Source organism: Salmo salar, chromosome 27, assembly GCF_965601325.2.
Source record: "Salmo salar chromosome 27, fSalSal1, whole genome shotgun sequence".
In the NCBI taxonomy this organism is placed as follows: domain Eukaryota; kingdom Metazoa; phylum Chordata; class Actinopteri; order Salmoniformes; family Salmonidae; genus Salmo; species Salmo salar.
The window spans coordinates 24,345,807-24,370,997 of NC_138317.1; the positions used below are offsets into that span (position 1 = coordinate 24,345,807).

At 41.3% G+C, this 25,191-nt stretch overlaps 1 protein-coding gene across 1 annotated transcript; it reads left to right on the plus strand.

Annotated features, from left to right (window-relative positions):
* Window positions 1–1,016: 1,016 nt before the first annotated feature.
* Window positions 1,017–4,854, plus strand: LOC106588713 (ADP-ribosylation factor-like protein 4A). The gene is made up of 2 exons (XM_014177990.3): window positions 1,017–1,316; window positions 2,176–4,854. The coding sequence occupies exon 2, from the start codon at window positions 2,298–2,300 to the stop codon at window positions 2,907–2,909; it is 612 nt and encodes a 203-aa protein (XP_014033465.1). The 5' UTR covers window positions 1,017–1,316; window positions 2,176–2,297; the 3' UTR covers window positions 2,910–4,854.
* The last annotated feature ends 20,337 nt before the right edge of the window (window positions 4,855–25,191 follow it).

Here is a 25,191-nt window from a genome sequence, read left to right on the forward strand (position 1 = left end):
TCTGAGAGTTATTTGCATGAACTCACACTGAGAAAGAGAATTTCATCGTTTTTTTGTCCTCGAGTCTAACCTAGCCTCGAAAGCCGCCTGATCTCGCGAGCTTACATGAATGGTTCGCAAATCAGTCTGGTAATTACCAGGCTAAAAGTCTAACCACGATGGACAATCAAATGAATTCAAGATGGGCTAATACATTATTAAACATTTATTAGCTCCAGTGTCTTGTCTTCAGCTCAAACCTTGGCCTACTGTGTAGCCTGTAAAATTAACTTGTAATTCATATCCTACAATATTCAGTACCTGAAAAAGTCATTTTGGTCACTTTAGAATATCAAAAGAAAGATCTAGGCTTTCCAATGAGAGACATAGTAAATTGAGTGTGAGATTGGGCACAGACATCAATTCAACGTAAATTGTATTGAAGTAACGTGGAAACAACGTTGATTCAATCAATGTGTGCCCAGTGTGATTGCACTGCAATGTTATTTGAAATGTACATTTCCCGCCATCACAATGTCTGGGGACTCCACCCACTTTCAGATCCTGCACTTGAAACTGTTGAGCGATCAGAGCAGATCCGAGAGACCAGATCCGAGAGACCACCCAAGTCACTCAGTAAATCTGCTCTTGATGGTCCTCATCTTGGTGAAGGAAATCACCGTGCTTTGATCTTACATTATTGCTTTTTTCCCATTCTGATCTAATTATAGAATAATTTTTAAAAATCGGCAAACATTAGCCCTATTTGTATTTGAACATACACATTTAGGCAGGACACGTCTTTTAAAAATATCTAGATCTTAATATTTGTCATATTCTTGGCGTTTGTTGCAATCAATGAAACTTGAAACATTTCAATCACAAGCCACACAAGCGTAGCCTATAAGATAAGGTACACATTTTACACAGAAAACATCATATCAAGTACAAATACATCTAGAATATATAACACGCCCTTTTCATTGCAACCAGTACAATGTAATTTCAGAGTTCAACGACACGGAGTGACAGAAACAGGTGGTGCGTGGAGGTGTGTCGGGTGAGGACGACGACGCAAACAGACACCGCTCATCACCAATCGGACAAGGAGAAAACGGAGCGCTCTGGGACTTCAACCAAACAGAGCTCTCGCTAGAAACATTCTGGGTTGAACCCGTGGTGCGGGAATTGAATGGAGAGGGAGTCCATCCACGTTTATCGCTCAGTAGTTGTGTGGACCTGAAAGTGTGAGCAAGAGACAGGAAATCATAAAGGATACCCTGTTGCAACGATTTTGCGTTCATGTTTTGGAAAGTCCATAGGCCTACATCACAAAGGTAGGTGTGCATTCTACAAATTATATATTTTTTTTCCATGCCTGGAGATTATGCATAGAGATTACGTTTAGTACAATATGTGGAATGAAAAAGATTATACCCAAACCATCGTCACCAATTTTTCATGACAGTTTGCATTGAATGTCTGCCTAGACCGCCTAATATTGAGTGCAAGATGATTGAATAGCAAACTAGCAATAGCCTACTAACATATATAAGAGCATTCGATTCATTGTTTTGTTTTTTCATAGCACATGTTGGCATAACCCCTCTGTCTGCCTGTCAACCCATTTGTTTTGCCGTTAGTGGTAGAAGACTGACGTTGCCGCGCAACAGTTTCTTGATGGCCAGCCAGTCAATCTTCTGTAGCCTATTTAGATTATTCTCTCAATTTACGATTTGTCAGGCAACGAGCAGAATAATGTTATTCCTTGTGCCAACGGCAATGATCATCAACCCGAAGACAGTTAAAGGCGGATTTCGTTGGGAGCACGCCGGCGTCCTTGTCGTCCAGTATTGATAGTCTACTGTCTGAATGGGAATTAACATATGAAATCCACCGACCTCCGAGCGCTGCTCCAGACGCTACATGTGCAAATAGGCTCCTTTCACACCCGGCTGGTTTACCGCTCATTCTTCTCATGGCCCGAAATATTACAGATGTAAAATGCTTAAGAATAAGAAAGAGAGAGAGCATATTCACTTACAATGAGAAAAGGAAAAAAGAGACTGTATAGGCCTAGGCTATATTCACTTACAGTGCATAGCTCCAATTGTAAAGCAATAGACGGCTGTTCTTGTTGGTTGTTGAGTGCTTTTTACAGCTGCTTACATTGTGTCCTCTCTCTTTTATGTCTAGGTGAATGCTGCAGCACAGCCCCCTGGAAAAGGAATGAGCAAAGAAGTCTTGTGATTATTTGTTGAAGCAGCAGCGGCACGCTTCTCCCCTGTCTGAGTCTCCCTCAAAGTGTGAGTAACAACATGGGGAATGGATTATCAGACCAGATCTTGCCCAGCCTTCCTTCCTTCCAGGCTCTCCATATTGTCATCCTGGGTCTGGACTGCGCCGGGAAGACCACTGTCCTCTACCGCCTTCGTTTCAATGAGTTTGTGAACACGGTCCCCACTAAGGGATTCAACACGGAGAAGATCAAAGTGTCCCTGAGTGCTAGCGGAAAGTCCTGGCGGAAGGCGGCGTTCCACTTCTGGGACGTGGGCGGTCAGGAGAAGCTCCGCCCCCTGTGGCGCTCATACACGCGGTGCGCCGACGGTATCGTGTTTGTGGTGGATTCCGTCGACACCGAGCGTCTGGAGGAGGCCAAGACGGAGCTCCATAAGATCACGAGGTTAGCGGAGAACCAGGGGGTGCCTGTTCTAGTGGTGGCCAACAAGCAGGACCTGAGGAACTCCCTGCCGCTTCACGAGATGGAGCGCTCTCTGGCTCTAGCAGAGCTGGGTAACGGAACGCCCTGGCACCTGCAGTCCGCCTGCGCCATCATAGGGGAGGGGCTGCAGGAAGGTCTCGAGAAGCTCCACACCATGATCATCAAAAGGAGGAAGACGCAGAAAGCTCAACAGAAGAAGAAGAGATGATCGGATTGGTCACACACACAACTGCCATCATGGCGGAGTTGGTGGAGTTACACAAGGACTTAATGTGAGATACCAATGGTGATGGACGGTGACCCACCTGTCGGGGTGTTAACCTGTTAACCATGAGCTGGACATGTGGTGTTGACTAGTATGGTGTACCAATAATGCTAGGTGTCTCCTTATCAATACATTGACCAGGTAATGTGGAGCACTCAGTGATGGGTCAGCTGCTTGCCTGCCTGCCTGCCTATAAGTCTGTCTTGGCTCAGTTGTATCAGTCAAATGGAATGGGACTGAGTTTGTTCAGGGCTGTCTCGGGGGGTTGTCACTATGTCCTCACTGGAACTGATGGAATAGGTTTTTTTCACCATGCCATGGACTTTGGATGGTAGCAGTCCTGGCTGGCACAGCAACACGGGACAGTAGACACTAATGTATTTTTATAGGAAGTATTTCGTCATACCATGAGGCACACAAGAGTTCCCAGAGAGACAAAACAATCAAAACGTTGAAGTGTCAGAGAAGTCAAATGCACACTTGATTGTATGCTGTCATTACTGTCAAGTGTTACAAGTGTATGTAGCCTATTGTTCAATCAGTTTGAAGCATGAAAACACAATGAAATTATAGGTTTACCAAAGCTTTTGTTGACAATGAGATTACATGTCGAAAACACAAAGGACTATCAAGTTGCAGTAGGAGTCATGTTAGTGTGACCTCTGAAATTTAGTCTTACAATCAGTCAGTATTAGAAGCAGGGGCGCAACTTTCACTGGGAACGGGGACATGTCCCCCCCACATTCTGAAATTGCATTTTTGAGAACGTTTAATCATTGGAATGTGACACAAAACGAGGCAACTGTGTGCTTTAGGACCATGCGGACGCCTCCAAGCGGTCGGGTAAACTGTTTGGAGTGTTTGTCCGACTGGATAAAATAAAATAAAAAATGATGTCCCCCCCTCTTCTAAAACCAAAGTTGCGCCTCTGTATACAAGTTTCGAGAGAATAGTTCACAATAAGCTCAATGATGATGATTCACTGAGAAGAGAATACAGAGATGGACATTTTTAAACGTAAGTGTAACAACGTTAGTGTTTCATCAGTGATAAATGATTAGGATCTACAGCAGTTAAGCTATTTAATGTTACTATCACTTGGGTGAAGTGAGGTCAAGGTGGGGTATAAACTCAGTTCAGCTCAGCACTATTGGTGTCAGTGGTTGTAGTTGTGTCTTGTGTAATTCTGTTGATTGTCAGGCTCAGTTGACTAAGCAATCCCTGAATATTCCTTCCTGGCTTGGCTAGCGGCCTGATCTGGACCCTGTACTCCAAAAGTGTCAGGCATCTGTCAGATCCAGGCCTAGTACCTGCCTAAGACTTTAGTGTAGAGTGTAGATCCAGCCCTCCTTCACTATCTACCTAAGACTTTGGGTGCATTCCAGATACACCTTTTCTGCTGTCAGATCCAGCCCTACCTAAGACTTTAGGTGCGTTCCGGATACACTCATTCTACTCAGGTCCTTGCAGTTTACAGGATCGTTATATCATGTTGATGTGCTTCCTGAGATGTTAAATAGTTCTCCAAATAATGTAAAGATCTGATCATCTGATCTCAGACCTGTGCAGAGTTTGTGTACCTGGAACGCACCCATGGACTTCCATATTCCATAGGGACAGTCAAGTAAATGCACTTTATTGGTCCGTTTTCTGGCCTTGCGTCATCCGATTTTTGTATGACGTTTATTATGATACTTAAAAGAAGTCAAATATTGATATTGCTTCGGAGGAAGCGTTTAAAAAAAGTTGTTACACTGTTACCACATTGGACCGTCGGTTCTGTCCCCCTGTTTACTGTCTGTGTGTGAGGCGGGAGGGGTGATCATATGTATGTGTTTGTTTGTAGGAATTTGTTCAACTCGAATAAAGCAACAATGAAACGCAATAACATGACATCGCACACAGTGTTTTTTTTCCTCTCCCATGTCAAAAGTGGTGAAAATAATTTCATAGATAACGTTAGACATTGGGCAACAGTGTTATGAATACTAACTTCAGAGGAAGAAGAAGAATATTTAAGTTACACTTCTATCATAGCTTATCAGTAGTTATATGGCATTTACACACTGCATTGGATTCTGGGGGAAAAAAATAGTAAATCACTGATATTTGCTCATGAAATAGGTTCCCGCCCTCCTGTCAGTGTGGAAATGGAGAATAACAAACTGGAGAGATGTGCTTTCATTACACAGTGTACTTTACTCTACTCACACACAGACACACTGTATTTCACTTTTCACCGACCTGAATTCACTGGCTACGCCCCAAACCCCCTGAATTCTGCGGTGAAACTAATTCAGGTTCAACAGCTACTCTCACTGTTAGCTAGAAGTGAGGCTGGTGTTCTAATGAGGCTCATGAATATTCCTGAGAAACACTGAGGGAAAAGCATGATATGCATAATGGAACAGGGAACAGGGTCATAGCAGTGGGATTTGGAGCTGGGCACAGAATTACAACTCTGATAGTGGTGCTGATCAGGTGGCCTTGGGATATAGGCTACCTCCATTACAGCAGTATAACATGTTCACACCATTACCAGCTGTTGAAACTATGTATTATCTTGTTTATTATCTGGGGCTGGTTTCAGTGGTGTTGGGAAGTTGGTGTTTGGAGAAGAGACGAGCGGTCACAGCCAGTTCTAGCCCAGGAAGACCCGCCCTCAGAACAATAACAGATACTAACAGAGAGAGGGAGAGGAAAAGGGAGGAGAGGGGCAATCGGTCAGAGGAGATGATCCAGTAAGGAGTTATTTTTCTGGACTTGTTTCCCCTGTTAAGCCCTTTCCTGGTTGTTGGCTGGATGGAGGGGAAGGCACAGTCATGTGAGGGGAAGGCACACACATGTGCACGCACACTGACACGCACACACACACGTACAAATACACACACACATGCTCACACGTACAAACAGAAGTGCACACACACACACACATAACCCCCCCCCCACACACACACACAGCCCCCCCCCCCACACACACACACATAACCCCCCCCCCCCCCCCCCCCACACACACACACACACACACACACACACACACACACGCACACACAACGTGGTCAACCAGGTATCTGATAGGGATGGATAATGGAGGTGAAACTGGCACACAGTTAATTGTTTCAGAGATAATGAAATATGCAAAAATATTCTCTCTGCATATTCATGTTCTCTCTCTGCATGTGCACCTACAGAAAGCCTGGTCCTGCACCAAAAACGTCAAAGAGAATTTCAAATGTGTTTTCAAACATTTTAAGAATTTAGTATTTATTTATGAATGGAGGAGCAACATAGACATTGTTGCAACTAAATAAACAGCAGAAAACAGAAATAATATGAATTTGACTTCGTAAAGCTTCACACTACTTTTTCAAACTACTCTTCGCTCTGCTGTAAACATTTGGATGAAACATTTCAATACTACACCTAACCAAGTGTTACTTTCCTACCACATGTGGATATGACTGAATGATCGTCCAGGGTCCATGTAAACTGGCACATTGTTTCTGTGACATCCCTTCTCTGGGGCTAAATGGCTATTTGCCCATGTCAATTTTTCCATCATAGTGACGTCAGACAGACGTGTGTGGCACCAGAGGTTAAGGCCAGGGGGAACACACACACACACACACACACACACACACACACACACACACACACACACACACACACACACACACACACACACACACACACACACACACACACACACACACAGTTTAATTGGGGTGTAGGGTTCAGTCATTCCCATACCCTCCTATCATTCTCCCTCTCTTCCTCCTTTCCTGTACCACTACAAGCCCTGCCTGGGCCCCTGCCCTTTGATCTTTTGATGTAAGTAACATGGTATTAGTGTGTTAAGGGGCTAAACACATGGACTACAAGCCCCTTCAAATTGAGCTTTGCTTGACTTAATTTGTCCTGTACAATTAAACCAATGGAATTGTCCTTAAAGTGCAAACTGAGCAAAATCAAGCGCACCTGCTGACCAGCATCATGGGATTCCTCCCTGCCCTCAGAACTAGCTGATTCAGAAGCTATATGTCAAACCACACCCTGTACCAGTCCAACCCTGTTCAAGTCACACACCCGCCATGTCCCACTCCGCCCACACCCTCCACTCCTCCTATGTGACACTGAACTAGGCCTGCTCTAGGGTCATAAAAGAGAAGCTCACAACCATAAAAAATCACTGTGCACATGGTCATTAAGGGTTTCCATGGAGGGATGTAGTGTGGAGCCAGATTTGGACTGTACATGTTTTCATCTACACCAGATGTTTTACTGTACCTTCTGCTCTCGCTGCTGTGACGTGACGCAGGGCAGTGCCCTAAATTATGAGAGCCAAACTCACACGCTGATGGCATCTCTGTCTACCCTTTTCTTCCTCATTTAATGTCATGCCATTTGTATTTATTTAACCAGGATAGTCCACTCAGTCACAATTAGCACTATTATGTGAAAGTGAACACACTCAACTCTGTGTTGAGTTCATTTTGTGTAGACCACTAAGAGGTTAGTCTGATCTGATGGCTTCCTGTGGTTGAGGAGATGGACAGGTATTATCAGAACAAGCTCTATATTACTGCTTCTCTGTCACTATTACCATTCATTTGAAGCCTGTCTGCCTCAGAGGTCTAGCACCGTCAGTACTCCAGAGGTGTGAATGTGGGAGTGGAATCATTCATGTTGGATGGGTGTGTGTGTGGAGCTCCGATCATCCCTCACCTCCAACGTGTGTGAGCTGTGGGGCAGGGTGTGTAAACTGTGGTAGCCAGGGTGTGGATGGTGAGGCCGTCATTGATAAGAGAGGAACCAGAGTTACCACTCCCTACAGCATGGCTTTCCTGAGAAGAGGCCTAGAGCGGCCTGACCTCGCTAACACTCAGAGTGAGAGACAGGACATTACTACAGCAGAGCTTTTCACACTTTGCAAAGTGTAGGGGGGGGGGGAAATCTTCATTTTTCCCGCTTTACAAGCATGGCCTATTGTCTCACCCTTTCCCCGTCAGTTTATTTCTCATGTATCAGCAATTTTTTATTGGCATCAATAATAACGATATAATGAATTTTGGAAAAGCGCAGTGTAATGTTGTGAAACATCAATTATTTCCACCTTTTTTGTGTTAAGTTAAACAAACAGATTAAAAATTATTTCTGTGCCTAAATACTCCTTAATAACAACTAACGGCTGTGCAAAATTGCATAATAAGGCCCAATGAACCGTTTTAATTTATTTTTCATAATAACAGGAAATGAATGGGTGATTGAGATGACGCCGGAGGAGATGGCTGCTGTTGTACGGGCTCCTAACCAATTGTGTTATTGTGTGTGTTTTTTCACGTTATTTGTAACTTATTTTGTACATAATGTTTCTGCAACCATCTCTTATGACCAAAAAGAGCTTCTCTATATCAGGACAGTGATTACTCACCTCGTACTGGACAAATATTTTTTATTTAACAAGTCGGACGCGAAGGATTTACTTCAGATACCCGACAAGGCCCAAATCCCCATCATTCACATGAAGAAGAGACTGAGATATCGGGGACCTAGGTCGGGATGAATTGCAAGGATCCGACGGCAAGTGAGTAATCCCCCTCTATGATCAGTCCTATTAGGCAACATGCAACTTAAAATTTAACCAGGTATTTAACCAGGTAAGCCAGTTGAGAGCAAGTTCTAATTTACAACTGCGACCTGGACAAGATAAAGCAAAGCAGTGTGACACAGACAACATAGAGTTACTGTCACGGTTGTCGAAAGGAGGAACGGACCAAAGTGCAGCGTGTGTGTCGTTCCACATTTTATTTACACTGTGAAACTATGCAATACATAAATAAACTGAATGACTACAACAACAAACCGTGACGCAGTGGTGAAACATACACTGACTCAAAGATAATCTTCTCCCACTCCAGGTGGCAAAAACCCTACTTAAGTATGATCTCCGTTTAGAGACAACGAGGACCAGCCGCCTCTAATTGGAGATCATCCCAAACAAAACCCCAACATAGAAATACAAAACTAGAACCTGAACATAGAAATAGAAAACATAGAAGAAGAAGAAAAACCTGTCACGCCCTGACCTACTCTACCATAGAAAATAACATCTTTCTATGGTCAGGACGTGACAGTTACACATGGAATAAACAAACGTACAGTCAATAACACAATATCACAATAGAAAAGTCTATATACAGTCTGTGCAAATAAAGTAAGATTAGGGAGGCGAAATACAGTTGAAGTAGGAAGTTTACATACACTTATGTTGAGTCATTAAAACTTGTTTTTCAACCACTCCACAAAATTCTTGTTAACAAACTATAGTTTTGGCAAGTCGGTTAGGACATCTACTTTGTGCATGACACAAGTCATTTTTACAACAATTGTTCACAGACAGATTATTTCACTTATAATTCACTGTATCATAAATCCAGTGGGTCAAAAGTTTACATAGGCTAAGTTGACAGTGCCTTTAAACTGCATAGAAAACTCCAGAAAATGATGTCATGGCTTTAGAAGCTTCTGATAGGCTAATTGACATCATTTGAGTGAATTTGAGGTGTACTTGTGGATGTATTTAAAGGCCTACCTTCAAACTCAGTGCCTATTTGCTTGACATCATGAGAAAATTGAAAGAAATCAGCCCAAAAAATTGTAGAACTCCACAAGTCTGGATGTGACCACGCAGCCGTCATACCGCTCTGGAAAGAGACGCATTCTGTCTCCTAGAGATGAATGTACTTTGGTGCAAAAAGTGCAAATCAATCACAGAACAACAGCAAAGGACCTTGTGAAGATGCTGGAGGAAACAGGTACAAAAGTATCTATATCCACAGTAAAACGAGTCCTATATTGTCATAACCCAAAAGGCCGCTCAGCAAGGAAGAAGCCACTGTTCCAAAACCGCCATAAAAAAGCCAGACTACAGTTTGCAACTGCACATGGGGACAAAGATTGTACTTTTTGGAGAAATGTCTTCTGGTCTAAAGAAACAAAAATTGAACTGTTTGGCCAAAATGATCATTGTTATGTTTGGAGGAAAAAGGGGGAGGCTTGCAAGCCGAAGAACACCATCCCAAACGTGAAGCACGGGGCTGGCAACATCATGTTGTGGGGGCCCTTTGCTGCAGGAGGGACTGGTGCACTTCACAAAATAGATGGCATCATGAGGAAATAAAATGATGTGGATATATTGAAGCAATATCTCAAGACATCAGTCAGGAAGTTAAAGCTTGGTCGCAAATGGGTCTTCCAAATGAATGAACAATGACCCCAAGCATACTTCCAAAGTTGTGGCAAAATGGCTTAAGGACAACAAAGTCAAGTTATTGGAGTGGCCATCACAAAGCCCTGACCTCAATCCCATAGAAAATTTGTGGGCAGAACTGAAAAAGCGTGTGCGAGCAAGGAGGCCTACAAACCTGACTCAGTTACACCAGCTCTGTCAGGAGGAATGGGCCAAAATTCACCCAACTTATTGTGGGAAGCTTGTGGAAGGCTACCCGAAACGTTTGACCCAAATTAAACAATTTAAAGGCAATGCTACCAAATATTAATTGAGTGTATGTAAACTTCTGACCCTCTGGGAATGTGATGAAAGAAATAAAAGCTGAAATAAATCATTCTCTCTACTATTATTCTGACATTTCACATTCTTAAAATGAACTGGTGATCCTAACTGACCTAAGACAGGGAATTTTTACTAGGATTAAATGTCAGGAATTGTGAAAAGCTGAGTTTAAATGTATTTGGCTAATGTGTATGTAAACTTCTGACTTCAACTGTAATTACAATTTGGATAACCTCCTCCGGCACAATCCAATCATTGGATAACAAAATGGATGAGCTCCGATCAAGACTATCCTACCAACTGGACATTAAAAACTGTAATATCTTATGTTTCACCGAGTCATGGCTGAACAACAACCTTGGATAACATACAGATGCCGGGGTTTTCGGTCCATCGGCAAGATAGAACAGCTGCCTCTGGTAAGACAAGGGGAAAAACACTTTAGACCACCTTTACTCCACAGACAGAGACGCATAACTCCCTCGCCCTCCATTTGGCAAATCTGACCATAACTCTATCCTCCTGATTCCTGCTTACAAGCAAAAACTAAAGCAGGAAGTACCAGAGACTCGCTCAATAAGGAAGTGGTCAGATGCTAAGCTACAGGATTGTTTTGCTAGCTCAGCCTGGAATATGTTCCGGGATTCTTCCAACGGCATTGAGGAGTACGGCACATCAGTCGCTGTCTTCATCAATAAATGCATCGATGACGTTGTCCCCACAGTGACCGTCGGTACATACCCCAACTAGAAGCCATGGATTACAGGCAACATCCGCACTGAGCTAAAGGGTAGAGCTGCCGCTTTCAAGGCGTGGGACTTTAACCCGGATGCTTATAAGATATCCCGCTATGCCATCCGACAAAACATCATATATGCGAAGCATCAATACAGGACTAAGATTGAATCGTACTATACTGTCTCTGAAGCTCGTCGGATGTGGCAGGGCTAGCAAACTATTATGGACTACAAAGGGAAGCACAGCCGAGAGCTGCCCAGTGACACAAGCCTACCAGACGAGCTAAATAACTTCTATGCTCGCATCGAGGCAAGCAACACTGAAGCATGCATGAGAGTATCAGCTGTTCCGGACGACTGTGTGATCACGCTCTCCGTAGCAGGTCAACATTTACAAGGACAGACTGATTACCAGGACGTGTACTCAAAGCATGGGCTGACCAACTGGCAAGTGTATTCACTGACATTTTCAATCTGTCCCTGACCGAGTCTGTAATACCAACATGTTTCAAGCAGACCACCATAGTCTCTGTGCCCAGGAACACCAAGGTAACCTGCCTAAATGACTACCAACCCGTAGCACTCAGATCTGTGGCCATGAAGTGCTTTGAAAGGCTGGTCATGGCTCACATTAACACCATTATCCCAGAAACCGTAGACCCACTCCAACTTGCATACCGCTCCAACAGATCCACAGATGATGCAATCTCTATAGCACTCAACACTGGCCTTTCCCACCTGGACAAAAGGAACACCTATGTGAGAATGCTGTTCATTGACTACAGCTCAGCGTTCAACACTATAGTGCCCTCAAACCTCATCACTGAGCTAAGGACCCTGGGACTAAACACCTCCCTCTGCAACTGGATCCTGGACTTCCTGATGGGCGGCCCCCAGGTTGTGAGGGTAGGCAACAACACATCCTCCACACTGATTATCAAAACAAGGGCCCCTCTAGGGTGTATGCTCAGTCCCCTCCTGTACTCCCTGTTCACTCATGACTGCAAGGCCAAGCACGAATCCAACACCATCATTACATTTGCCGGCGACACAACAGTGGTAGGCCTGATCACCGACAATGATGAGACATCCTATAGGGAGGAGGTCAGAGACCTGGCAGTGTGTTGCCAGAATAACAATCTCTCCCTCAACGTGATCAAGACAAAGGAGATGATTGTTGGCTACAAAATAAGGATGACCGAGCACACCCCCATTCTCATCGACGGGGCTATAGTGGAGCAGGTTGAGAGCTTCAAGTTCCTTGGTGTCCACATCACCTTAAACTAACATGGTCCAAACACACCAAGACAGTCGTGAAGAGGTCACGACAATAACTATTCCCCCTCAAGAGACTGAAAAGATTTGGCATTGGTCCTCAGATCCTCAAAAGGTTCTACAGCTGCACCATCGAGAGCATCCTGACTGGTTGCATCACTGCCTGGTATGGCAACTGCTCGGCCTCCGACCGCAAGGCACTACAGAGGGTAGTGCGTACGACACAGTACATCACTGAGGCCAAGCTTCCTGCCATCCAGGAACTCTATACCAGGCGGTGTCAGAGGAGGGCCCAAAATATTGTCAAAGACTCCAGCCACTCTAGTCATAGACTGTTCTCTCTGCTACCGCACGGCAAGCAGTACCGGAGCTCCAAGTCTATGTCCAAAAGGCTTCTTAACAGCATCTACCCCCAAGTCATAAGACTCCTGAACAGCTAATCAAATGGCTACTCGGACTATTTGCATTGTTCCCACAACATTTTTATGCTGCTGCTACTGCTCTCAGTTTATTATCCATGCATGGTCACTTTACCTCTACCTACTTGTACATATTACCTCAATTACCTCGACTAACCGATGCCCCCGCACATTGACTCTGTACCGGTACCCCCTGTATATAGCCTCACTACTGTTATTTTATTGTTGCTCCTAAATTATTTGTTATTTTTCTATTTTTCTAGGTTTTTTTTCAAACTTTATTTTTATTTTTACATTTTTTTTTACTTCAGTTTATTTTAGTAAATACTTTCTTAACACTTTCTTTCTTAAAATGGCATTGTTGGTTAAGGGCTTGTAAGTAAGCACTTCACTGTAAGGTCTACACCTGTTGTATTTGGCACATGTGACAAATAAAATTTGATTGGATTTGAAGCTCATTATGAAGTAGATAATATCAGGGAACAGTAAGCTCTGGAATCTGTGACCTTTTCTTCAAGGTGAAACTTCCAAATGCCATAAGGGATTATTCAAACGTAACTCAGATATTTTTCTCATATACTTATTTGATTTTGAGTTGAATGGCAGTTCAACAAAACATGTACAAATATTATCTTTCAAGTAAACAGACCGGTTCAACTAGTGCAGTGTGTGTGTGTGTGTGTGCGCACGCGCGCGCGTAGGGGTGGTAGAGCCAATGGAGGAACACCTCAGACCCAAACAGTCCTACTTCACTCTATTACGTAACTAAGGCCTGAATTTGGATGCCCCAGCATTGTTCTTGTCCCTGTTTAGACGAGAGTTTAACAATAGCAATCATATCTCCATTTAACTTCAATCACATACATTATTAAGTGTTAAGAGAAAAGTTCTGAACTCTAATTCAGTCTGTCTCTCACCCCATAGCTGCACTCCACATACGATGTGATCAACAGGAGACTTTGCCAGTTGTATGACTGTTTCTGAAACTTTGCAAGTGGGACAAAGCAGGTTTCCCTTTCTCCCTGAGACAATGGGAAGAGAGACAGGGAGGGGAATAGGGAAGGGTGGGGGAGGTTAGAGGGAGGTGGCTGGACAGTCCTGTGGATTTGTTATTCCATAAATCCTGAAGGTTGTCCTCCCACTCTAACCGAGTCACTGTGACAACATGTAGTAGTATGAGTGTTAAACCTGGTGTTCTGACTAAATAAACAACATGTAGTAGTAGGAGTGTTAAACCTGGTGTTCTGACTAAATAAACAACATGTAGTAGTAGGAGTGTTAACCCTGGTGTCCTGGCTAAATAAACAACATGTAGTAGTATGAGTGTTAAACCTGGTGTTCTGACTAAATAAACAACATGTAGTAGTAGGAGTGTTAAACCTGGTGTCCTGGCTAAATAAACAACATGTAGTAGTAGGAGTGTTAACCCTGGTGTCCTGGCTAAATAAACAACATGTAGTAGTAGGAGTGTTAAACCTGGTGTTCTGACTAAATAAACAACATGTAGTAGTAGGAGTGTTAACCCTGGTGTTCTGACTAAATAAACAACATGTAGTAGTAGGAGTGTTAAACCTGGTGTTCTGACTAAATAAACAACATGTAGTAGTAGGAGTGTTAAACCTGGTGTTCTGACTAAATAAACAACATGTAGTAGTAGGAGTGTTAAACCTGGTGTTCTGACTAAATAAACAACATGTAGTAGTAGGAGTGTTAAACCTGGTGTTCTGACTAAATAAACAACATGTAGTAGTAGGAGTGTTAACCCTGGTGTTCTGACTAAATAAACAACATGTAGTAGTAGGAGTGTTAAACCTGGTGTTCTGACTAAATAAACAACATGTAGTAGTAGGAGTGTTAAACCTGGTGTTCTGACTAAATAAACAACATGTAGTAGTATGAGTGTTAAACCTGGTGTTCTGACTAAATAAACAACATGTAGTAGTAGGAGTGTTAAACCTGGTGTTCTGACTAAATAAACAACATGTAGTAGTAGGAGTGTTAAACCTGGTGTTCTGACTAAATAAACAACATGTAGTAGTAGGAGTGTTAAACCTGGTGTTCTGACTAAATAAACAACATGTAGTAGTAGGAGTGTTAAACCTGGTGTTCTGACTAAATAAACAACATGTAGTAGTAGGAGTGTTAACCCTGGTGTCCTGGCTAAATAAACAACATGTAGTAGTAGGAGTGTTAAACCTGGTGTTCTGACTAAATAAACAACATGTAGTAGTAGGAGTGTTAAACCTGGTGTTCTGACTAAATAAACAACATGTAGTAGTAGGAGTGTTAAACCTGGTGTCCTGGCTAAATAAACAACATGTAGTAGTATGAGTGTTAAACCTGGTGTTCTGGCTAAATAAACAACATGTAGTAGTAGGAGTGTTAAACCTGGTGTTCTGACTAAATAAACAACATGTAGTAGTAGGAGTGTTAAACCTGGTGTCCTGGCTAAATAAACAACATGTAGTAGTATGAGTGTTAAACCTGGTGTTCTGACTAAATAAACAACATGTAGTAGTATGAGTGTTAAACCTGGTGTTCTGACTAAATAAACAACATGTAGTAGTAGGAGTGTTAAACCTGGTGTTCTGACTAAATAAACAACATGTAGTAGTAGGAGTGTTAAACCTGGTGTTCTGACTAAATAAACAACATGTAGTAGTAGGAGTGTTAAACCTGGTGTTCTGACTAAATAAACAACATGTAGTAGTAGGAGTGTTAAACCTGGTGTTCTGACTAAATAAACAACATGTAGTAGTAGGAGTGTTAAACCTGGTGTTCTGACTAAATAAACAACATGTAGTAGTAGGAGTGTTAAACCTGGTGTTCTGACTAAATAAACAACATGTAGTAGTAGGAGTGTTAACCCTGGTGTCCTGGCTAAATAAACAACATGTAGTAGTATGAGTGTTAAACCTGGTGTTCTGACTAAATAAACAACATGTAGTAGTAGGAGTGTTAAACCTGGTGTTCTGACTAAATAAACAACATGTAGTAGTAGGAGTGTTAAACCTGGTGTTCTGACTAAATAAACAACATGTAGTAGTATGAGTGTTAAACCTGGTGTTCTGACTAAATAAACAACATGTAGTAGTAGGAGTGTTAAACCTGGTGTTCTGACTAAATAAACAACATGTAGTAGTAGGAGTGTTAAACCTGGTGTTCTGACTAAATAAACAACATGTAGTAGTAGGAGTGTTAAACCTGGTGTTCTGACTAAATAAACAACATGTAGTAGTAGGAGTGTTAAACCTGGTGTTCTGACTAAATAAACAACATGTAGTAGTAGGAGTGTTAACCCTGGTGTCCTGGCTAAATAAACAACATGTAGTAGTAGGAGTGTTAAACCTGGTGTTCTGACTAAATAAACAACATGTAGTAGTAGGAGTGTTAAACCTGGTGTTCTGACTAAATAAACAACATGTAGTAGTAGGAGTGTTAAACCTGGTGTCCTGGCTAAATAAACAACATGTAGTAGTATGAGTGTTAAACCTGGTGTTCTGGCTAAATAAACAACATGTAGTAGTAGGAGTGTTAAACCTGGTGTTCTGACTAAATAAACAACATGTAGTAGTAGGAGTGTTAAACCTGGTGTCCTGGCTAAATAAACAACATGTAGTAGTATGAGTGTTAAACCTGGTGTTCTGACTAAATAAACAACATGTAGTAGTAGGAGTGTTAAACCTGGTGTTCTGACTAAATAAACAACATGTAGTAGTAGGAGTGTTAAACCTGGTGTTCTGACTAAATAAACAACATGTAGTAGTAGGAGTGTTAAACCTGGTGTTCTGACTAAATAAACAACATGTAGTAGTAGGAGTGTTAAACCTGGTGTTCTGACTAAATAAACAACATGTAGTAGTAGGAGTGTTAACCCTGGTGTTCTGACTAAATAAACAACATGTAGTAGTAGGAGTGTTAAACCTGGTGTTCTGACTAAATAAACAACATGTAGTAGTAGGAGTGTTAAACCTGGTGTTCTGACTAAATAAACAACATGTAGTAGTAGGAGTGTTAACCCTGGTGTCCTGGCTAAATAAACAACATGTAGTAGTATGAGTGTTAAACCTGGTGTTCTGACTAAATAAACAACATGTAGTAGTAGGAGTGTTAAACCTGGTGTTCTGACTAAATAAACAACATGTAGTAGTAGGAGTGTTAAACCTGGTGTTCTGACTAAATAAACAACATGTAGTAGTATGAGTGTTAAACCTGGTGTTCTGACTAAATAAACAACATGTAGTAGTAGGAGTGTTAAACCTGGTGTTCTGACTAAATAAACAACATGTAGTAGTAGGAGTGTTAAACCTGGTGTTCTGACTAAATAAACAACATGTAGTAGTAGGAGTGTTAAACCTGGTGTTCTGACTAAATAAACAACATGTAGTAGTAGGAGTGTTAAACCTGGTGTCCTGGCTAAATAAACAACATGTAGTAGTATGAGTGTTAAACCTGGTGTTCTGGCTAAATAAACAACATGTAGTAGTAGGAGTGTTAAACCTGGTGTTCTGACTAAATAAACAACATGTAGTAGTAGGAGTGTTAAACCTGGTGTCCTGGCTAAATAAACAACATGTAGTAGTATGAGTGTTAAACCTGGTGTTCTGACTAAATAAACAACATGTAGTAGTAGGAGTGTTAAACCTGGTGTTCTGACTAAATAAACAACATGTAGTAGTAGAAGTGTTAAACCTGGTGTTCTGACTAAATAAACAACATGTAGTAGTAGGAGTGTTAAACCTGGTGTTCTGACTAAATAAACAACATGTAGTAGTAGGAGTGTTAACCCTGGTGTTCTGACTAAATAAACAACATGTAGTAGTAGGAGTGTTAAACCTGGTGTTCTGACTAAATAAACAACATGTAGTAGTAGGAGTGTTAAACCTGGTGTTCTGACTAAATAAACAACATGTAGTAGTATGAGTGTTAAACCTGGTGTTCTGACTAAATAAACAACATGTAGTAGTAGGAGTGTTAAACCTGGTGTTCTGACTAAATAAACAACATGTAGTAGTAGGAGTGTTAAACCTGGTGTTCTGACTAAATAAACAACATGTAGTAGTAGGAGTGTTAAACCTGGGGTTCTGACTAAATAAACAACATGTAGTAGTAGGAGTGTTAAACCTGGTGTTCTGACTAAATAAACAACATGTAGTAGTAGGAGTGTTAACCCTGGTGTCCTGGCTAAATAAACAACATGTAGTAGTAGGAGTGTTAAACCTGGTGTTCTGACTAAATAAACAACATGTAGTAGTAGGAGTGTTAAACCTGGTGTTCTGACTAAATAAACAACATGTAGTAGTAGGAGTGTTAAACCTGGTGTCCTGGCTAAATAAACAACATGTAGTAGTATGAGTGTTAAACCTGGTGTTCTGGCTAAATAAACAACATGTAGTAGTAGGAGTGTTAAACCTGGTGTTCTGACTAAATAAACAACATGTAGTAGTAGGAGTGTTAAACCTGGTGTCCTGGCTAAATAAACAACATGTAGTAGTATGAGTGTTAAACCTGGTGTTCTGACTAAATAAACAACATGTAGTAGTAGGAGTGTTAAACCTGGTGTTCTGACTAAATAAACAACATGTAGTAGTAGAAGTGTTAAACCTGGTGTTCTGACTAAATAAACAACATGTAGTAGTAGGAGTGTTAAACCTGGTGTTCTGACTAAATAAACAACATGTAGTAGTAGGAGTGTTAACCCTGGTGTTCTGACTAAATAAACAACATGTAGTAGTAGGAGTGTTAAACCTGGTGTTCTGACTAAATAAACAACATGTAGTAGTAGGAGTGTTAAACCTGGTGTTCTGACTAAATAAACAACATGTAGTAGTATGAGTGTTAAACCTGGTGTTCTGACTAAATAAACAACATGTAGTAGTAGGAGTGTTAAACCTGGTGTTCTGACTAAATAAACAACATGTAGTAGTAGGAGTGTTAAACCTGGTGTTCTGACTAAATAAATAACATGTAGTAGTAGGAGTGTTAAACCTGGTGTTCTGACTAAATAAACAACATGTAGTAGTAGGAGTGTTAAACCTGGTGTTCTGACTAAATAAACAACATATAGTAGTAGGAGTGTTAAACCTGGTGTTCTGACTAAATAAACAACATGTAGTAGTAGGAGTGTTAAACCTGGTGTTCTGACTAAATAAACAACATGTAGTAGTAGGAGTGTTAACCCTGGTGTCCTGGCTAAATAAACAACATGTAGTAGTATGAGTGTTAAACCTGGTGTTCTGACTAAATAAACAACATGTAGTAGTAGGAGTGTTAAACCTGGTGTTCTGACTAAATAAACAACATGTAGTAGTAGGAGTGTTAAACCTGGTGTTCTGACTAAATAAACAACATGTAGTAGTATGAGTGTTAAACCTGGTGTTCTGACTAAATAAACAACATGTAGTAGTAGGAGTGTTAAACCTGGTGTTCTGACTAAATAAACAACATGTAGTAGTAGGAGTGTTAAACCTGGTGTTCTGACTAAATAAACAACATGTAGTAGTAGGAGTGTTAAACCTGGTGTTCTGACTAAATAAACAACATGTAGTAGTAGGAGTGTTAAACCTGGTGTTCTGACTAAATAAACAACATGTAGTAGTAGGAGTGTTAACCCTGGTGTCCTGGCTAAATAAACAACATGTAGTAGTAGGAGTGTTAAACCTGGTGTTCTGACTAAATAAACAACATGTAGTAGTAGGAGTGTTAAACCTGGTGTTCTGACTAAATAAACAACATGTAGTAGTAGGAGTGTTAAACCTGGTGTCCTGGCTAAATAAACAACATGTAGTAGTATGAGTGTTAAACCTGGTGTTCTGGCTAAATAAACAACATGTAGTAGTAGGAGTGTTAAACCTGGTGTTCTGACTAAATAAACAACATGTAGTAGTAGGAGTGTTAAACCTGGTGTCCTGGCTAAATAAACAACATGTAGTAGTATGAGTGTTAAACCTGGTGTTCTGACTAAATAAACAACATGTAGTAGTAGGAGTGTTAAACCTGGTGTTCTGACTAAATAAACAACATGTAGTAGTAGAAGTGTTAAACCTGGTGTTCTGACTAAATAAACAACATGTAGTAGTAGGAGTGTTAAACCTGGTGTTCTGACTAAATAAACAACATGTAGTAGTAGGAGTGTTAACCCTGGTGTTCTGACTAAATAAACAACATGTAGTAGTAGGAGTGTTAAACCTGGTGTTCTGACTAAATAAACAACATGTAGTAGTAGGAGTGTTAAACCTGGTGTTCTGACTAAATAAACAACATGTAGTAGTATGAGTGTTAAACCTGGTGTTCTGACTAAATAAACAACATGTAGTAGTAGGAGTGTTAAACCTGGTGTTCTGACTAAATAAACAACATGTAGTAGTAGGAGTGTTAAACCTGGTGTTCTGACTAAATAAATAACATGTAGTAGTAGGAGTGTTAAACCTGGTGTTCTGACTAAATAAACAACATGTAGTAGTAGGAGTGTTAAACCTGGTGTTCTGACTAAATAAACAACATGTAGTAGTAGGAGTGTTAAACCTGGTGTTCTGACTAAATAAACAACATGTAGTAGTAGGAGTGTTAAACCTGGTGTTCTGACTAAATAAACAACATGTAGTAGTAGGAGTGTTAACCCTGGTGTCCTGGCTAAATAAACAACATGTAGTAGTATGAGTGTTAAACCTGGTGTTCTGACTAAATAAACAACATGTAGTAGTAGGAGTGTTAAACCTGGTGTTCTGACTAAATAAACAACATGTAGTAGTAGGAGTGTTAAACCTGGTGTTCTGACTAAATAAACAACATGTAGTAGTATGAGTGTTAAACCTGGTGTTCTGACTAAATAAACAACATGTAGTAGTAGGAGTGTTAAACCTGGTGTTCTGACTAAATAAACAACATGTAGTAGTAGGAGTGTTAAACCTGGTGTTCTGACTAAATAAACAACATGTAGTAGTAGGAGTGTTAAACCTGGTGTTCTGACTAAATAAACAACATGTAGTAGTAGGAGTGTTAAACCTGGTGTTCTGACTAAATAAACAACATGTAGTAGTAGGAGTGTTAACCCTGGTGTCCTGGCTAAATAAACAACATGTAGTAGTAGGAGTGTTAAACCTGGTGTTCTGACTAAATAAACAACATGTAGTAGTAGGAGTGTTAAACCTGGTGTTCTGACTAAATAAACAACATGTAGTAGTAGGAGTGTTAAACCTGGTGTCCTGGCTAAATAAACAACATGTAGTAGTATGAGTGTTAAACCTGGTGTTCTGGCTAAATAAACAACATGTAGTAGTAGGAGTGTTAAACCTGGTGTTCTGACTAAATAAACAACATGTAGTAGTAGGAGTGTTAAACCTGGTGTCCTGGCTAAATAAACAACATGTAGTAGTATGAGTGTTAAACCTGGTGTTCTGACTAAATAAACAACATGTAGTAGTAGGAGTGTTAAACCTGGTGTTCTGACTAAATAAACAACATGTAGTAGTAGGAGTGTTAAACCTGGTGTTCTGACTAAATAAACAACATGTAAGTAGTAGGAGTGTTAAACCTGGTGTTCTGACTAAATAAACAACATGTAGTAGTAGGAGTGTTAACCCTGGTGTTCTGACTAAATAAACAACATGTAGTAGTAGGAGTGTTAAACCTGGTGTTCTGACTAAATAAACAACATGTAGTAGTAGGAGTGTTAAACCTGGTGTTCTGACTAAATAAACAACATGTAGTAGTATGAGTGTTAAACCTGGTGTTCTGACTAAATAAACAACATGTAGTAGTAGGAGTGTTAAACCTGGTGTTCTGACTAAATAAATAACATGTAGTAGTAGGAGTGTTAAACCTGGTGTTCTGACTAAATAAACAACATGTAGTAGTAGGAGTGTTAAACCTGGTGTTCTGACTAAATAAACAACATGTAGTAGTAGGAGTGTTAAACCTGGTGTTCTGACTAAATAAACAACATGTAGTAGTAGGAGTGTTAAACCTGGTGTTCTGACTAAATAAACAACATGTAGTAGTAGGAGTGTTAACCCTGGTGTCCTGGCTAAATAAACAACATGTAGTAGTATGAGTGTTAAACCTGGTGTTCTGACTAAATAAACAACATGTAGTAGTAGGAGTGTTAAACCTGGTGTTCTGACTAAATAAACAACATGTAGTAGTAGGAGTGTTAAACCTGGTGTTCTGGCTACATTGCCAACCTGGCCCTCATACTATTATGGCCATCATTGGTCACTTAATCATGTTCACCTTCCAATTGGCTCATTCAACCCATCTCCTCTCCTTTCTACTCAAGATTGGTGCTGTGAATGCACCTTTTATTAGTTTGCACACCACCACAAAACCTCAAAGAAGTTGCTGTGAATGAGAATGTGTTCTCTTCTCAGTCAATTTCCATAGTAAGTTTAGGGTTAAATAAAACAAACATGAAAGCTGGAGGGTTGGCAGTTGGCAGTTGGCACTTTGGCGGCTCTGGGAGCACAAGTTCTGCAAATTCACACCAGTCGGGAAGTGAGGTCACACACCATCTTGTCCTGTTCCTGTGATAAAAGAGCATGTTCTATAATGGGTACAGTACATTGGGCCCTTTTATCAATTCTCTTTGTAGTAGGGGAAAATCCAAAACATAAGATACCAATACCCTTTGGAAAGAGGTCATGTGACCACAACAGGTCTTTCTGGTTAAATCAATAAATTCAACATTAATAAAGTGATATTTTGTTGAAAATGTTTCTAAATTGTTCACCACCATGTTCAGGATCCAACATGATTTCCAGAAGTATAATGCATGTAGTAATAATATACAAGATCAGTGTTCCATGTCTTAATGTGGCGGGCCAGTCAAGACGTTGATTGGCTGTTTGTCTTTAATGGCTCCAGACTCTTAGGGTCAGAGTATTTATGAGCATTATTAGAGTAAACTAATACTGGTGGAAGCAATAACTGAAAAGGGGTGGATAAGGAGGGGCAGAGGGAGGGATGAGGAAGAGTGATGAGAACTAAGACGGGTGGGGAGGAGGTGGAAGAAGGGGGTGGTAGAAGGATAGGTTGGGAAGGGTGAGGAGGGGTGAGAAGAACTAGAGGGGAACGAGAGAGGAGCAGAGGGGTAGAACAGTATGGAAGTAGGGGCAGAGGAGATCAATATAACAGGAGCTTGCTGAATCAGTCAAGGAATTTGTAGGGTTTTTGTTCATTTACAGGGTGGGGATGTCCTGAGATTCCTGCTCTCTGTCCCGACCCCGGCCTCAACACACAGCACACTGGGTAACACTTGGGTTAGGTGGTGATGTCTTTGACGTGTTCCTCAGAAAGAGGTAGCCCACTGAGAGGACAGGATTTAAGATTTCCTCAAATGCAACTCTGTTCAACTCTGAGGAAGAGGCTCAAATGTTTGTCTTTCTATACAGTGCCCTATCTGTATACTGAGCCCTATATCGTTCTATCTACAGTATAGTGTATCCCTAAACCTTGAATAGCAAAACTGACTAATAATACTGATCTCAAATCTAATTGAAGGTGTGATGGCTTCATAAGATGAAGCGTACATGCTATGACTTGTATTGTTGTACCTTCCTCCACCTCTCTCCACCAAACCCACTGGGCACAGACGTCTATTCAACGTCTACTCCACGTTGGATCAAAATCATTTTATTGTAGAAGATGGCACCGGAGGGTAGGGCTGCTGTCGTATCGGCTCTTAGCCAACCATGCTATTTTGTTAGTTTTTTTGGGTTGTTCATAACTTGTTTTGAACATAATGTTGCTCCTACCATCTCTTATGACCGAAAAGAGCTTCTGGACATTAGAACTAGGATTACTCACCTCAAATTGGACGAGGAGTTCTTCTTCAATGAGTCGGACGCGAGGGATATACTACAGACACTCGACCAGGCCCAGATCCCCGTGATTCGCTGGAAAAGGAAATGTAGAAGTAGGTTTTGCATAAAGAGATCAGGATGCTTTGTGAGGATCAGGCGACGAGTGGCTAATCTGCCCAAGCCTTCCGTTCTGCTAGCTATAGTTCAATCGCTGGAAAATGAATGGGACGAACTGAAAGCACATATATCCTACCAATGGGACATTAAAAACTGTAAAATCTTATGTTTCACTGAGTCGTGGCTGAACAACGACATTAAGAAAATACAGCTGGCAGGTTATACTCTCTAACGACAGGATAGAACAGCAGCCTCTGGTAAGACACGGGGCGGGGGCCTATGCATACTTGTAAACAATAGCTGGTGCACAATATCTAAGGAAGTCTCAAGGTTTTGCTCGCCTGAGGTAAAGTATCTCATGATCAGCTGTAGCCCACACTATCTACCTAGAGAGTTTTCATCTGTATTTTTCGTAGCTGTCTACATACCACCACAAACCGAAGCTGGCATTAAAACTGAACTCAATGACAGGAAAACAGTCATCCAGAGGCGGCGCTCCTAGTGGCCGGGGACTTTAATGCAGTGAAACTTTAATCAGTTTTAAAGAATTTCTATCAGGATGTTATATGTGCAACCAGATGGAGAAAAAAATGTAGACCACCATTACGCCACACACAGAGACGCGTACAAAGCTCTCCCTCACCCTCTATTTGGCAAATCTGACCATAACTCTATCCTCCTGATTCCTGCTTACAAGCAAAAATTTAAGCAGGAAGCACCATTGACCCAGTCTATAAAAAAGTGGTCAAATGAAGCAGATGCTAAAAGACAGGACTGTTTTGCTAGAACAGACTGGAATATGTTCCGGGATTCTTCCAATGGCATTGAGGAGTACACCACATGTCACTGGCTTTATTGACAAGTGCATCAAGGACGTCATCCCCACAGTGACTGTACGTACATTCCCCAACCAGAAGCCATGGGTTATATGCAACATTCGCACTGAGCTAAAGGGTAGCGCTACCGCTTTCAAGGAGTGGGACTCTAAGAAATCACGATATGCCCTCCTATGAACCATCAAACAGGCAAAGCGTCAACACAGGACTAAGATTGAATCGTACTACACCAGCTCCGACAATCGTCGGATGTGGCAGGGCTTGCAAACTATTACAGACAACAAAGGGAAGCACAGCTGAGAGCTGCCCAGTGACACGAGCCTACCAGACGAGCTAAACTAATTCTATGCTCGCTTCGAGGCAAGTAACACTGAAACATGCATGAGAGCATCAGCTGTTCCGGACGACTGTGTGATCACGCTCCTCGCAGCCAATGTGAGTAAGACTTTTAAACAGGTCAACATTCACA